Source organism: Podarcis melisellensis, assembly GCF_964234715.1.
Source record: "Podarcis melisellensis genome assembly, chromosome: 6".
Taxonomy (NCBI): Eukaryota; Metazoa; Chordata; class Lepidosauria; order Squamata; family Lacertidae; genus Podarcis; species Podarcis melisellensis.
In genome coordinates, this window is record NC_138538.1 from 73,800,591 (window position 1) to 73,815,882 (window position 15,292).

At 49.0% G+C, this 15,292-nt stretch overlaps 1 protein-coding gene and 1 long non-coding RNA gene across 5 annotated transcripts in view; one reads left to right on the top strand and one right to left on the bottom strand.

Annotated features, from left to right (window-relative positions):
- Window positions 1–15,292, top strand: part of DPYD (dihydropyrimidine dehydrogenase) — a 505,368-nt gene that overhangs the window by 477,886 nt on the left and 12,190 nt on the right. For both annotated transcript variants that reach the window (XM_081914137.1, XM_081914136.1), the window contains exons 21-22: window positions 121–224; window positions 7,775–7,814. In XM_081914137.1, the coding sequence (XP_081770263.1) occupies window positions 121–224; window positions 7,775–7,814 (144 nt within the window). The remainder of the gene's footprint in view (window positions 1–120; window positions 225–7,774; window positions 7,815–15,292) is intronic.
- Window positions 1–15,292, bottom strand: part of LOC309371548 — a 40,822-nt gene that overhangs the window by 7,219 nt on the left and 18,311 nt on the right. Inside the window, exons 6-7 of one of the 3 annotated variants that reach the window (XR_014169182.1) lie at window positions 14,933–15,033; window positions 13,623–14,455 (exon numbers count right to left, since the gene is read on the bottom strand). The exons of 1 other annotated variant lie outside the window; for it this stretch is intronic. This is a non-coding gene — a long non-coding RNA (uncharacterized lncRNA). Of the gene's footprint in view, window positions 1–13,622; window positions 14,456–14,932; window positions 15,034–15,292 lie in introns of those variants that run through there. One more of the 3 variants, XR_014169181.1, reaches the window with a different exon arrangement.

Here is a 15,292-nt window from a genome sequence, read left to right on the forward strand (position 1 = left end):
AGATAGATTCAGCATTCAAATCATTGATCATGTCTGTCAAATGTGGGATGAAGTCATTCGCTCTCACTGGGGCCACTGTTTTCTATACAACAGTAATGGCATACTTTCTATTTCTTTTAGAAACTTCCTAGTTTTGGCCCCTACCTTGAGCAGCGCAAGAAGATAATAGCTGAGTCCAAAGTGCACATGATGGAACAGAGCACCTTGGTTTCCCAGCTTGAGAGAATGCCACTACCGAGTTTCAGGAGGAGGTGGGGTTGCGGGCTCCCGATCCCGCCCACGCTTCTGCGGGGCTGGAGTCAGCCTCGCGGGATGATGTAGCGATTCCCCGGTATCCCCGCGCGCCAGCCAATCGGCTGGCGGCAGGGGCGTGCCTTCTACAGGCCATTTAGGTCAGGGCAGCCCTGGGCTCGCCCCTTTTCTCTGCAGCAGCCGACACGTTTTGGATCCTGCTCGCATCTCAGCGTTTTTTTTTTTTTTTTTTCGGATCCAACTCTTGGTGTTTGGCTGGTCGTTTCCTGCAAACCTTCCTTCGCGCAGTTACCTTGCGCAGCGGCTTGTCCGCTGGCGTCAGCTTGAGCCGCGACTTCCTTGCTTCCACTCAGCAGTTGATACATCCGTCTCTTCGGCGCTTCCGTCTTCTCGGCTACGGGAGCTCCCCATCGTTGCGACCTTGCGCGGCTGCCGGTCGAGCCGCGGATCTAGTGCTGCCTTTAACGCTGCCCTCTTGCTGCCCGTAGCGGCCCGACCATACAGCGGGCAGCTTCGCTCCAGAATCTCGCCGGTGGATCTTCGTTTAGCGAGCCGCTGCAGCGCTCGCTGGAGGTTTCTTCTTGGGATCGGGGTAACGCGGGCGGAGCGTGGGGGAGGAGTGGTGATTCTAGCGGCATTGGCGGTACGTTCTCCCGTCCGTTTTTCTTTCTCTTCTTCGCTTTTCTCTCGCCCCCGTGTGTCATTTCCCCCTTCCCTGTCTTCGCTTGGCCCCATCCGTCGTGTTATTAAGCACACGCGGTGTGCATTTCTTCTGGGATCATTGGCAGCTGTTGTAATCTTCACTCTTCATAGGGACATCCTCAGCGGCCTCTTGAGTTCCGGCGTCCCGGTTGCCCGGGCAACGACCCGGACGGCCGCCATTTTGAGAGGGCCACGTGGCCCTAGCGGCGGCCATTTTGAGCGTCCTTGGCGGTGGCCATTTTGTGTGTGGCAAGTGTTAGCTATCTGCCCGGCCGCCATTTTGAGTGTACCGCGTGGCCTAGCGGCGGCCATTTTGTGTGTGGCAAGTGTTGGTCAGCGGCCCAAAAGCTTCAGTATAACATTCGGCTTTTGATTATTTTGATTGTGGTATTCCTTTTTCTCCTATCGTACCCCCAAATTGGTTTGGCCTTCTGCTCCTTCAGCTGTTAATGGTTACAACCGCTTAACCCTTTATCCCATTGGTGGCGGCGTTAATTTAATCGCGGTGATTTGCTACCTGCATTTTCCTAGATACTTATCGGGGCCTTTGCTCCCTCGGTTAGAGCGTGGTGCTGATACTGCCAAGGTTCCAGGTCTGATACCCTTATGACTGCAATTTAAGAAATAGTCAGTAAAACAACAGGGGTTTGTTTATCGTGCTTTACCTTATTTTCTAGCTGTGGTATACGCTAATAAATAGACAAAATCAAGCGAAATAGCAATTGTCGGTTAGTTATATATAGAATTCGATAAACAAACAAATAAAAAATAAATAAATAAATAATAAATAAATAAATAGAGTTAATAGTACAAATTTAAACAAATAATTAAATATATAAAGAAAACCACATAAAAATAAATAAATAAATAAATAAATAATTGAAATAAATAAAATAAAATAAAACAAAATAAATTCGGGACTGAAGGGAACAAGTGGACTAGCTTAATAATATCAAATCTCGGGAGGTTGGGAGCCTTATTGGGCATATTACCCCTGAACATGGAAGCCAATGGCAATCCACTGGCTCCTCAACCTGGCAATGCCCTGATCCCAACGGGTCCTGGTAATCCCCAAGTGGTGGCTCAGCTTTTTGCTGCGCTTCAATCATTTTATACTCAGTGCAGGACACCCATTACCCCCTCCCCAAACATTGTCGAGGTACCACAGGACTTTATTCCTGACACCCCTCCTAGTCAGCAGGGCCAGGACGGTCCCTCCACCAGTGCAGCCTCTACGGCTCAGCAGGCCGCTAGTAGGCCCAGGACACGCTTACAAACAGCACGGGCCCAGAAACCTAACCCAGGCCCCGACAAGGGTAAAGCAGCGCCGCAAAAATCTAAGGCTAACACTCGCAGGGCCAAGGCAGCAGAAGCCTCCCAGGCCGTCCCGCGGCGCGAGGTAATTGATGTGCCTAGTGTTTTTCAGGACAATCCAGCGCGGCAGAGCTCTTCTGAGGGGTCAACATCGGATGAGGATTTGCCTCCTCAGCAGGTGGCCTCGGCAAGCAATGACTCAGCCCCGCGTGACGGCGGATCACGTAGCGGTAAAAGGAAGTCGAAGAAGAAGCATCGGTCCAAGAAGAGCAAGAAAAGGGACTCTTCCGATTCCGACGAGGAGACAGGTACGTCTTCTTCAGACGGGGACAGCGACGTTCCCATGGAAACGTATTGGGGGGAGGGCGAAGACACAGGGCTTCCCCTGTGGGTGCATGAAAGGAGGGCCAACTCTCACAGAAAGGCCTTTAATGGCACTCTCGAATGGAAAGACGGTGCTCTGGTCCAGGACGTTAAAGTCTCAACCAACTCCGCTACCGACTTCGTATTGGGGAATCACCTCTCCAAGAGAAAAAGGAATAAGATATTGAACGGAGAGTATGTTGATATGTTTTCCTTACTGCCCCCGGCTCAAACTAGGGGAAAAGGGGAGAAAAGAAGGTATAATGGTAAAAAGAGGTACAGGACACCTCGGGTTGAGCGAACTTTTGAGAACTGGCTTAACGGATATCAGGTTTTCATGGCAGTAGTGTCAGGTTGTTACCCTAAACGTGGCATGCACCTCGCCTCTTATCTGGCCCACGTTCGGAGGGCTCGGGAGTTGGCTGGGGACGACGCGGCCATGGCGTATGATGAGGAGTTCCGGAGGAATGCCTCGCTGCTGTCCTCGACGCGCTGGGACCAGAAGGACAACAACTGCTGGATGGAAACCGTGGGTCCTAACATTGAAAAGAAAACCCTCGACCCGTCCAAGTCTGGTAAGGTGGAGGCCCAGCGCCGTAGGCAGTGCTGGGACTTCAATAAGGGGACCTGTCAGCGTGCGTCGTGTAAGTACTTACATGAATGTGACAAGTGCTTGGGCAGCCATCCCGCCATCAACTGCTACAAGGGGAAGCAGCAGCCCTTTCGTGGAGGCAGGGGCCACTTTAACCGGGGTGGCCGGGGCGCGCAGGCTGGAACTTCGGGACCCCCCCAGGGAACAACCGGGTCTCGTTACTAATCCTTCCCTCGCTCTGGCGTACTCCCCGATTAAATTACAGCCCCTGAAAACACTGTTGAAGCTTTACCCAAATAGACAAGCTGCCCGCCTACTAGAGGAAGGGTTTTCCCTGGGATTTAGAATTCCAGTTGCCTTTACCCCCAACGCGTGTTGCCCCCCCAATCAGAAATCAGTTTTGGAAAGACCAGACATTGCCATCAAAAAGATCCAGAAGGAGGTCACCGCTGGGAGGGTGGCCGGCCCCTTCGCGGCACCCCCCATTGGTGATCTCCATATTTCCCCGCTTGGTATGGTACCAAAGAAGGCCCCGGGTGAATTCCGGTTGATTCATAATTTATCCTACCCTAAAGGAGCCTCAGTGAACGACGCTATTCCCCAGGAGATGTGCACGGTTAAGTATGCATCTTTCGATCAGGCGGTCAAGCTGGTAAGGAGATTTGGCAGGGGCGCCTTTATGGCGAAATGCGACATTGAGTCTGCGTTCCGCCTCCTACCGGTTCACCCAGACGACTATCGCTGGCTGGGTTTCAAGTTTCAGGGAGCTTACTTTATCGACAAAGCAATGCCCATGGGTTGTTCGATTGCCTGCGCAGCCTTTGAGACGTTCAGCACATTCCTGGAATGGGCTTTAAAATTTAGAACTGGCGCCGCGGGTGTGGGTCACTACCTCGATGATTTTATCCTGGTGGCGAGTAACGCTGGTGAGTGTAGGACCTTGCTCCGGGCGTTCGAGTCCCTGGCCAGCGAGCTGGGGGTACCTCTGGCGGGCGAGAAGACCGAGGGTCCGGTTACGACCATGACCTACCTGGGTATAGAACTCGACACTATCGCCCAAACGTCCCGCTTACCAGTCGACAAGTTAGTTGCCCTAAGAGAGCTCATTGGCCAAATGCTGCCTCTAAAAAAGGTCACTTTGAGGCAAATTCAATCCCTCCTGGGTCACCTCAATTTCGCCTGCCGCGTGGTTTCTCCTGGCCGTCCCTTTTGTGGCAGACTAGCAAAGCTATCCGCTGGTCTACGGTCCCCGCATCATAGGGTCCGCCTCCCTAAAACAGTAAAAGCGGACCTTCAAGTTTGGTTACAATTTTTGGATGGTTTTAATGGTGTATCACTGTGGCAGGATAGCCTGGCTTTACAGTCAGATTTCCAAGTACATTCGGACGCAGCCGGGTCCTTGGGTTTCGGCGTTTACTTCAGGGGTCAGTGGTGTGCTCAGCGTTGGCCCCCCTCCTGGCAAGGTAAACCTATACTTCGTGATTTGACTTTCTTGGAATTCTTCCCCATTGTAGTCGCTATCCACATATGGGAGGAGCATTTCAAGAACCATAGGGTATGTTTCTGGACAGACAACCAATCGGTAGTCTCGGTCTTGAATAGACAGTCAGCACATTCCCCGAGAGTAGGATCGCTTTTGCGTTACTTTGTCTTGTCGTGCCTGCGGTTGAACCTACACGCTTCTGCCAAATTCGTCCCTGGTATAGATAATAACATCGCGGATGCGCTATCTCGTTTCCAGATGGAGCGCTTTCGCTCATTGGCGCCGGATGCGCAGCAGCAGCCGCAACCGTTTCCGGAGCATCTCTGGAGTATTGGCAGCGAGAAGCAATAAAGGGAGTATTGTCTTCACTGGCTCCTTCTACCCTTAGGTCTTATAACAAGGCATGGCTAGATTTTACGTCTTTCCGCAGGAAGAAGGAGCGGTTCAAGCCGGGCAGGCCTCCATCCAAGTCTGAAGTCATTGAGTATATGGTTCACCTTCGCGATTTAGGCCGCGCGCCCAAAACCCTCAACATCCATTCGGCGGCGATATCCTTCTTTTCCAAATCCCTATTCTCCGTCGACCCCTGTGCTCATTTCGTGGTTAGGAAGATGCTGGAGGGCTGGCGCAGGTCCAGGCCGCAGGGTTGCGACACTAGAAGGCCCATAACACTTGACATACTCACCCAAATCCGTAGGAAGCTAAGGATCCTTTGTTGGTCGAGATATGAGGCCAGACTATTCTCTGCCGCATTCTCTTTTGCATTCTTTGGTGCCTTGCGCATAGGCGAGGTGGTCTGCGTTGACCACTCGGCCAACAGGGGACTATTGATGGAGGATGTAACGGTAACTAGCTCGCATGTTTTGCTAAAAATCCGTAGTTCTAAGACGGATCAGCTCGGTAGGGGAGCCTTCGTTCGTCTTCAGGCCACGCAGAGGGCTGGCCCCTGCCCTGTAAAAGACGCTAGGAGATATCTGTGCTTAAGATCGAAAGCGAATGGCCCCTTTTTCTTGCATGATGACGGATCCCCCCTTTCTAAACATCAATTCACTAGGGTCATGCGCAAGGCGATCGCGGCCATTGGTCTTCCGCAAGCGGATTATGCCGCGCATTCCTTCCGCATTGGGGCCGCCACCACCGCCGCTCATATGGGTTTACCGGCCGAAAGGATCATGGATCTGGGCCGTTGGAAGTCCAATGCGTTCAGGAGTTATATTCGAAAGCCCTTTTAACCTAACACCCCCCTCTTATCCCCTACCCATCACGTGTTTTCTCCTGACCCAGCTCTTTATCCTATCTTTCCAGGTGCAGTTTCGGTGCGTCTGTGGATTGTCGGCCACAGTATCGCGTATTGGGCGAAGCGGCGCTTAGAGCGCAGTGGGGCTGATGAACCCCGGCTACCTAACAATGTCAAGGTGTCTTGGATTACCAGGCGTGGTATGCGCTGGGAGGAGTTCTACCCAGCCCTAGCCAGAAGAATCTCTGATGAGGGTCCACCTGACGCCTTGGTCATACAACTGGGCGAGAATGATCTGGCCTATCGTAAAGGGGTGGACTTAATTTGGAATATTATCAATGACTTGGAGTCGTTAAGCGCATCCTACCCAAGCATTACAATAATATGGTCTTCTTTGCTGGAAAGGAGAATTTGGCGGGATGCGGAGAAACCCGCGGCGGTGGACAGGGCCAGGAGGATTGTGGAGCGTACGGTAGCCCGTAGGGTGATTGCTTTGGGCGGCCGGGTGATCAAGCACCCTGAAATTCAGTATAGCAATGACACGCTCTATCGCTGGGATGGCGTGCATCTATCCGATGCCGGCAATGACATCTGGTTGGCTGATATTTTCCAGGGAGTTAAGGATTGGTTACAGGTCTGAGGGTATTGGCGGCGAGCCCGCTTATCGCGGCTCGGGTGGCGGTAGGCATTGGCAGGGTTATTGTCATGTAAATGAGTTCGGGGGGGAGGAGCGCCATCACCTCCCCCAATGCATGGAGGGTAGTTCGTTAAAGGACTCCGAGGGGCGACGCCTCGTCCGAAACCTACGGAGGCTAGGGCCTAAAGCGCGCCCCCGAGCGGTAACCCCTCGGGGAGCGCCTAGGGATATGCATCTCGGGTGGCTCCCCCTGTTGGAGTTAACCCTTCCCGGTTAGAACCGGATAGTCGGATAGGGGCCAATGCCTAATGCCAATACCTCTCTTACCTGTAATCAATAAAGTTGTGGCCATTTACGCCCATTAACCTAAATACTTGTGTCCAGTGTCTTCTTTCTCCACCGTGGGGGGGAGGGATTAGCCACGCAATGCCACTACCGAGTTTCAGGAGGAGGTGGGGTTGCGGGCTCCCGATCCCGCCCACGCTTCTGCGGGGCTGGAGTCAGCCTCGCGGGATGATGTAGCGATTCCCCGGTATCCCCGCGCGCCAGCCAATCGGCTGGCGGCAGGGGCGTGCCTTCTACAGGCCATTTAGGTCAGGGCAGCCCTGGGCTCGCCCCTTTTCTCTGCAGCAGCCGACACGTTTTCCCTCCCACCCGCCCTTTAGGTTTGCCTGCGACATTGCTATGGGCTTCGGCTGGTCGCCTCACGGGGCCGGGTAGGAATTTTCCATTTTGGCTAATTGGCTGTTTATTGGAGCCATTTGGTTTTTCGCCTACCTCGTAGCAAATCGTCACAACTTCCTCGGTTTGGCGGTAGGCATTGGCAGGGTTATTGTCATGTAAATGAGTTCGGGGGGGAGGAGCGCCATCACCTCCCCCAATGCATGGAGGGTAGTTCGTTAAAGGACTCCGAGGGGCGACGCCTCGTCCGAAACCTACGGAGGCTAGGGCCTAAAGCGCGCCCCCGAGCGGTAACCCCTCGGGGAGCGCCTAGGGATATGCATCTCGGGTGGCTCCCCCTGTTGGAGTTAACCCTTCCCGGTTAGAACCGGATAGTCGGATAGGGGCCAATGCCTAATGCCAATACCTCTCTTACCTGTAATCAATAAAGTTGTGGCCATTTACGCCCATTAACCTAAATACTTGTGTCCAGTGTCTTCTTTCTCCACCGTGGGGGGGAGGGATTAGCCACGCAAAACATCTTGTTCCTAAAAAGCCCATCCCAGCTGTGAAAGTAAGTAGCATCACAGAATGTGGGCCTCTTGTACAAAGTGTCGTGGTTCAGTGGTGTGAGTTTGGGATGGTTTGTGGTTGTCATATGCACGGGAACAGTGACGGAAGAAAACTAAATCCTACAAGCCTTTAGGAGATGCAACGCCAGCCTTATGTGAGGGTGTTTATTTTTAGAAAAAGAGAATGTATGTATGTGTGTGTTAAACAAGGACAGGGGAACCTGCAAATGTCCAACTCTCCTTAGCCTCAGCTAGCATGTCCAGTAGTCAGGGATGATGGGAACTGTAGTGCAGTAATATCTGAAGAGCCACAGGTTTCCCAGCCTGATTTAAAAGGCCGACTCGCAATTTCTGTTCTCATCCTGAGGTAAAGTTCTTAACCCGAGGTACTACTTCCAGGTTCGTGGAGTCTGTAACCCAAAGTGTTTGTAACCCGAGGTACCACTGTACACCGTTTTACCTTATGTGCCTTCTGCTTTTCGTCTGTCATGATGATACAAAAGACCAGATTATTCTGGGATAAGAGAGATCACCCTGGGGTAGTTTGGTGATACATACAGGATCCAGATTCATGTCTGTTAGTACGCATCCCATATTCTGAAGTAGCAGGTAAGTGTCATAGGCAAAAGTGGGGCCAGCCTTTTTCATGCTGAATACATTGATGGGAAGGGACTTGTGAACAACACAGCTAACTGCAAGCTGTATGCTCTCAATTTTGAGGGTACCCAAGCCCCAATCAGATATTTCACTCACATGCAATGCATTTTTCAGCCAGAGTGCACCAGGTACTCTGGACTGGTGCTCCCCCTGCCTGCTTTTTGCCTTTGCATGCTTCTTAGAAGCCCAGAACAAACATTTTAAGTCAAAATGGAAGCTGGCCAAAGTGTTCTTTTGTTTTTTAGATCTATGACTCCACCTAGCCATGATTGGTCAAGCTATGGGACATGGTCAATTCATATTTCATTTTCTTCAGTCCATCTCCCATGTACTGGTGGTGGGCTTTAAGTTTTCCAGCCCTTCTGAGTTGCCCTAGCCATCCACCTGAATCTAAGAGAATGAGGGAGGCTGGGGCACGTTTATTTGGCCTGCTCCAGAACCAGGGGCGACCCCCAAACCAGCTAGGGAGACAGCATCCAGTAGTTTTAGCACCTTCTGCAGGCAGTGAACACAGTTGTTGTCAAACTGGCATCTGTTCAGGGCTGCCCCAAGTCGTCCGGTGACTTCATGGCAAGTTCCAGCACCTATATTTTTTGGGGGGGAAGCACTGCCCATATGTGATTAACAGTTGTAGGTGGGGCGGAGGAATAAGGCATGACCAAGGTTCACAATCACAGTGGGAGCCTTTGAGTACTCAACAGGGTTCTCCTCTGCAGACGTACCTCCATGTGTGAATGATGGAGGTGAGGCTGCTAGAGATACTGCAGAGGACCTGGTGGGAATGGTCCCCTCTCCTGGCTTCTGCAGTTGTTAATCCTATGAAGGAGGAATGACTGTGGGTGTTATAGCCTCATGTATGTCTGGACTCCTTCTCTTTCCCATGGCTTACATTTTGGCAGTGTTTCTCAACCTGATGTTGTTGGACTACAACTCCCATCATTCCTAGCCAGCATGACCAGTGGTCAGGGATGATGGGAGTTGTTGTCCAACAACATCTGGGGACCCACAGGTTGAGAAACACTGCATTAAGGGAATGTACCCTCCAGATGTTGTCAGACTACAACTCCCATAAGCCTCAGACAGCATGACAGAAGGGGTTGATGGCAGTTGGAGTCCAGCCTCATCATCTGGAAGGCACCACATTGGTTTACCCTTGACTTACATCATACTGATAGTTCAAACAGCTCTATTCTGATATTGTTCCGACTGCAAGCCTTCTCTCTGTGTACATGGAAACACCCAGCAAATATCGTTGTTTGTTTGTTTTGAAAGAGGCTTGAAGCTTTCAAAGACTTCTCTCACCTTAGGGGTTTTACTAGGGGTTTTTTTATTTTCGGGGAAAATATTGATGTAATTGTCAGAGAGAAGAACACCTGCAGTTTCAATGAGGGCTAACTTTGCCACGGCAGATGAAACAAGAACAAATACTGGAGAGGTGTGAAAGGGCAGGCAGTGTTTGGGGGTGGAGAGACCAGAAATATATCAGGCATTTCGGTAGGAAAGGAGAGAATGTAGTAGAAATATATAAAATATATATACCACAATCTGAACAGGGCACTGATACTGATCTAGGCCCTGAAATGATGAAAAGGGGGGGAAATAAGATAGGCAAAGAATAATATTTAATAAAATAAAATGTTTGTATCCTGCTTTTTGGAACCTCAATATGATTTATTATCAGATATTGCAATTACTATCATATAATGACCAAGACAAAATCCTAGAACAAATCCATATGAACCCTAGAACAGCAGGTAAAAAATAATTTAAAAATACCACTCAGAACTGAATCTCTGCAGGGGGAATAGGGGTCTCCTAGCAACTCTCTGTACCCTTAAAAAACTTCTCCGGGAGAAGCTATGAGTGTTTGAAGTGGTGTGATACTGCTTTGAATGCGGGTGGGACCTTAGACACTTTGACATTATATATGTTGGCAACAGCCTACTTCACTGGACTAGTAATTGAAATTGCCAAGTGCAAAAAGAAAAATGCATTTTTAAAAAATACCATGCTTCAGTTAGGAATTCTTGCAAATTCAAATTTCAAATTCTGCTGCACAGCATCCTGTTTGAGACCTCCCCGGCTAATTTGCAGACTGGAAAGTAGTTATCCACTGCCTTTTGCACTTCCTGAATATTCCAATACAGCGGTACCTCGGGTTAAGTACTTAATTCGTTCCGGAGGTCCGTACTTAACCTGAAACTGTTCTAAACCTGAAGCTCTTTAGCTAATGGGGCCTCCCGCTGCTGCCGGACCGCCAGAGCACGATTTCTGTTCTCATCCTGAAGCAAAGTTCTTAACCTGAAGCACTATTTCTGGGTTAGTGGAGTCTGTAACCTGAAGCGTATGCAACCTGAGGTACCACTGTACAGTTCTTAGTGCATTCATTCATTCATTCATTCAATCAATCAATCAATTGGAGATAAAATATATTTACTGTAGAGATGTTTTCTGAAGGGAAATACTTTTAAAAATACTTAAATATGAATTTTCACGCTTAAAAAAAAATAAAGTCTCTTATAAATGCAGACATGGGACTGAGGAGCACATGCAAAGGTGGCACAAACTCAAAGACTAATTCACCCATTCCTAGCTCATAGCTGTCAATGTTTCCCTTTTGTTAAGGGAAATTCCCTTATTCCATATAGGATTCCTCGCAAGAAAAGGAAAAAGTTGACAGCTGTGTCCTAGCTTCAGTACAATGGCCCAGTCTTTAATGAGAGGCCGCAGAACTGGAATGTATTAGCAGGTTTAAATACATTCCTTAGCACCTGGGCAAGGTTGATTTGAGTTCGGGACTGCCCCGGCCCTTGATCTCCCCAAACCTCCATTGTTTTCTTCTCATCCCTGTCATCACCTGTCAGCTTAGCGTGTTATGTCCCCACCACCACCACCACCACTTTCACTCAAGGCATTTCCCTGACTAGGAAATTGCTACTAGGCAACATTTTGTGTAACTAGCACTAGAACACACAGAACATTGATGATAGTCCCAGCTGAGCATAAGCAGCCCGTAAGTGCCTCCCCCAACTCCTCTCAGTTCGCAATCCGTGTACAATAAACACTTTAGCCAGCAATAAGCTCTCTCCGTTGGGGTGTTCTTCGTCAGCGAGTGTCGTATTATTTTCTTAGTATCTGATTTCCTCATGACATCCAGAGGATACTTGTGGCTTCTTATTTTCTTAAGCTCCTTTTATCTGTATATACCCTCCGAATACTCTTCCCTCCCCATATTTCTCATTTATTTTCCCTTTTTCTTACTAGATCTTGTGAGCTTTTCTCATCACTTCATTTCCCCCTTCTCTTTAGGGCCAGTGTTACCTGTTTAATAATATTGCCATTCCAGCTGCAATACGATTGTTTTTACCTCATAGCTCCTTTCCACTACTGGCTTCTCTGTGAAGATTATCCTGTTTGTTCGTTAAAGTCTTTGACCTGACTTTCTTCATCTTCGTGAGCACAGTATGATGTGGCCTTTACAAGTCTAGCAGAAGCGGTTTTAGGGTAGTGTGGTTAAAGGGTAGTGCCCCTGCTGACGGCGCCACAACAATGCTGTAGAATGGATCGCAGCTCATTCTGCCTAATGGTAGTGCTAACCCTGAGCTCCAAGTTTCCCCCAAACACCGTTGGAATAGCTTATTAGATTCCTTCTGTTTTTAATTTCCTTTTCCTAATTATATCCTGGACTCATTAAATCTACACCAACTGAAGACTAGTGCAATGAACAGGACCGCACGTGCATATAAATGACTTAATCGAATATGATTGGTAGGATCTAATGTAACCACTTTGTTCTGGCTATTTTCTTACAACTTTATCACTGAAGCTTTTCCGCATCTCCATGTTCTCTCAGATGACTGAAATTCCTTGGCCTTTCCACCAAGTAGAAATACACCCCCTTTTCCTCCATTTTGGCAACTTAGCTCCCATCCATCTTCCCTCCCATCAGACATTTATTCCCTCCCCTCTGTTTTTGTCTAATTTTCCTCCCTTCCCTCCCCCCCCCACATTTCTCCATTGCTGTTGATTAATAACTGCTTGACATATCTAATCTGCAAATCTTTCATTTTCCCAGATATTGTGCTGTACACCAAAATAGCTCTTTTCATTTTAAAATGAACAATGCGACTTTTCAGGCACATGTGTGCTCCCCTTGAGTATGTCTTCTGGGAGACATAATACAAGCATTGTGTTGGAGCCTTGGATAAAAGAATTCCTCTTAATTTATGCCCTGGTCTCTTGGGTTCGCTGTATTTTATAATATCGCAAAACAAGACAATAACCTCGGTGGTAAACCGCATCACCACGATGGAGGTTGTTCTTGTAACAATCAATTTAAAATGTTAATATTTTTTATTAAAAAGTACACCTACTTCCCTACAGTTTTTCGCCCCCTGTTGCATTTGCCTTCACATAGTCCCGCTTCAGTTTTTGGTAAACTGTCAACTGTGTAGCCTTGTTTACAGCACAGTTTAGAACTAAGCTGGAAATTTTGCATCCCCATTCACAGACTGCAAAAGTGGGGTGTGTTTGGGGGCAATAGCGAGAGTGAGGAAAAATTTCAGGGGTGCTTTCTAGACAAGTAGTCTTTTTTCTAAAAAAAAAGAAGAAGAAGCTGTAGCTTCACTGTCACCACAAGCAGTAATAATAATAATAAATAATAATATATTTTTATTTATATCCCACCCTCCCCAGCCAAAGCCGGGCTCAGAGCGGCTAACAACAATAAAAGTAACACAGCATTCTAAAATCAATTCATTTTAAAATCAATTCAAAATCAAATTAATGGCAACCATTGGACTAGAGTTCTGTGAGGATTACCAAAGGAGGGGGTCAGACTGTGCCTTGGCCAAAGGCCTGGTAGAACAGCTCTGTCTTGCAGGCCCTGCGGAAAGATGTCAGGTCCTGCAGGGCCCTAGCCTTTTGTGACAGAGCCTTCCACCAGATCGGGGCTACAGCCGAAAAAGCCCTGGCTCTGGTTGAGGCCAGCCTAACCTCCCTGTGGCCCGGGACCTCCAAGATGTTTTTGTTTGAAGACTGTAAGGTCCTCCGTAGGACATACCAGGAGAGGCGGTCCCGTAGGTACGAGGGTCCTAGGCCGTATAGGGCTTTAAAGGTTAAAACCACCTTAAACCTGATCCTGTACTCCACCGGGAGCCAGTGCAGCTGGTATAGCACTGGGTGAATGTGATCCCACGGTGAGGACCCCGTAAGGAGTCTCGCCACTGCATTCTGCTCTCAGCAAATGGAGGGGGAGCAATCCTATGGTGTGATCAGCCAGGATGAGCAGCTGAGAATGCAGTGGATCTCTAGCTCAGCCAACTGACTCCTGGCTCCCCAACCCAAGCTCAGCTGAAGATACGCCATCGTAACTTGCTCATTCTGCCAGCTCAGCCCAAGCTGACGGAGCTGAGGCTGGTGTAAGCCCCTCTAAAAGAGTCATTCCAGTGTGGCTGGGGCAGGACCAGATTGGGAAGACTTGGGCTGAATCCTAAGCTTGCTCAGTTAAGTCACACTATTTAAAAGGCATAGGCAGAGCAGTAGCAGTAGCGGCAACCGAGCTGCTGAACAGGGTTTGGATCTGGTGTAACTTTACGCCAGCGTAACTTAGATCAGCTTGCTTTATGCCAGATTCTTGTGCATAGGATCGCTCCCCAAGTGGCTGCCCCCCTCCCTTGCACAATGCCTCACTTCTAATGATGCTACATCATTGCTGGGAGAAAATGGAGGCTCACAGTGGCACCCTGCGGAGGGGCTGACTTGCAAATGACAGGCAACGATATTGAGCAGAGCCATAATGCAGAATGGCAGGACTTCAGGACCCAGTTAAGTTATACCACAAGAAATGGTAGGTGTGAGCCTTGCCGTTACCCTTACTCTCAATCTCGGGCTGATATGTGGTTCTTGCCCAACGCAGCATCTTGGGACACAAGTCCTGGTTTCCCTCTTCTGAGTCCAATTTGTTTCCCATTGAATCTGCGGAGCACTGTCAAATTAAAAATCACTTTAAACCCTCCTTTTCTCCCTGCTTCTGTTTTCCCAGCAGCTAATTGTTTTTTGACTGTGGAGTTAGGTCATTAGCAACCAAATCGTCAGCTGGCTCCAGTTCTGTTCACACACCTGGTAGCCCCACTGACAAGGATGAGCTGCACAGGTGTCACCAAGGGCAGAATTAGGTAGCAACAGGATAGCAGAGGTCTAATTAAGGGCAGGATTTGGCCGGTGCAATCCTCATTACTGGAGATAATGCACCAGTCAGAAAGAACACAGCTTGACTATCAGAAGAACTGGCGTGCCCTCATACGGAGCTGGCAGTTAACAAAAACATCATTATGCTTGTAAACTGAACAAATGCGATCTAGAGGAAAGGCAACCAAGATAAAGCCCACAGTGCCATTTTAAAGCATCTCTCTCTTCGGGAGCAAATCTCTGCTTCACATTGGGAGGCAGGGAGAGAACTCACCAAATTAATCTTGATGGGTAGATGATTTTGTTCCAGGAATGCCGGAGCTAGCCCAAGGAGAAAGCTCTTAAGGTGGTTTCAGAGGCCGTAAAGCGTTGCACCTGCAAAGCATCTTCTGCGCTTATTATCTGTAGCTGCATAACTTGTTTTGCCACACAAGTAATACCCCCGTTCTCGACTTAACAAAACGGTACTGATGCAAGTCATTTGCAATTAAATGATGCACAGTTTAATGAGGTTCTCATGAAACTATACATGGAAGAAGAAGAACCCCCAGCATAAAACCCCCAGAACTTGCCTCCTATCGAGATTGAGGCGTAACCGGAACGATGGGGGACGGGGGGCAGCTACATTTGTGCC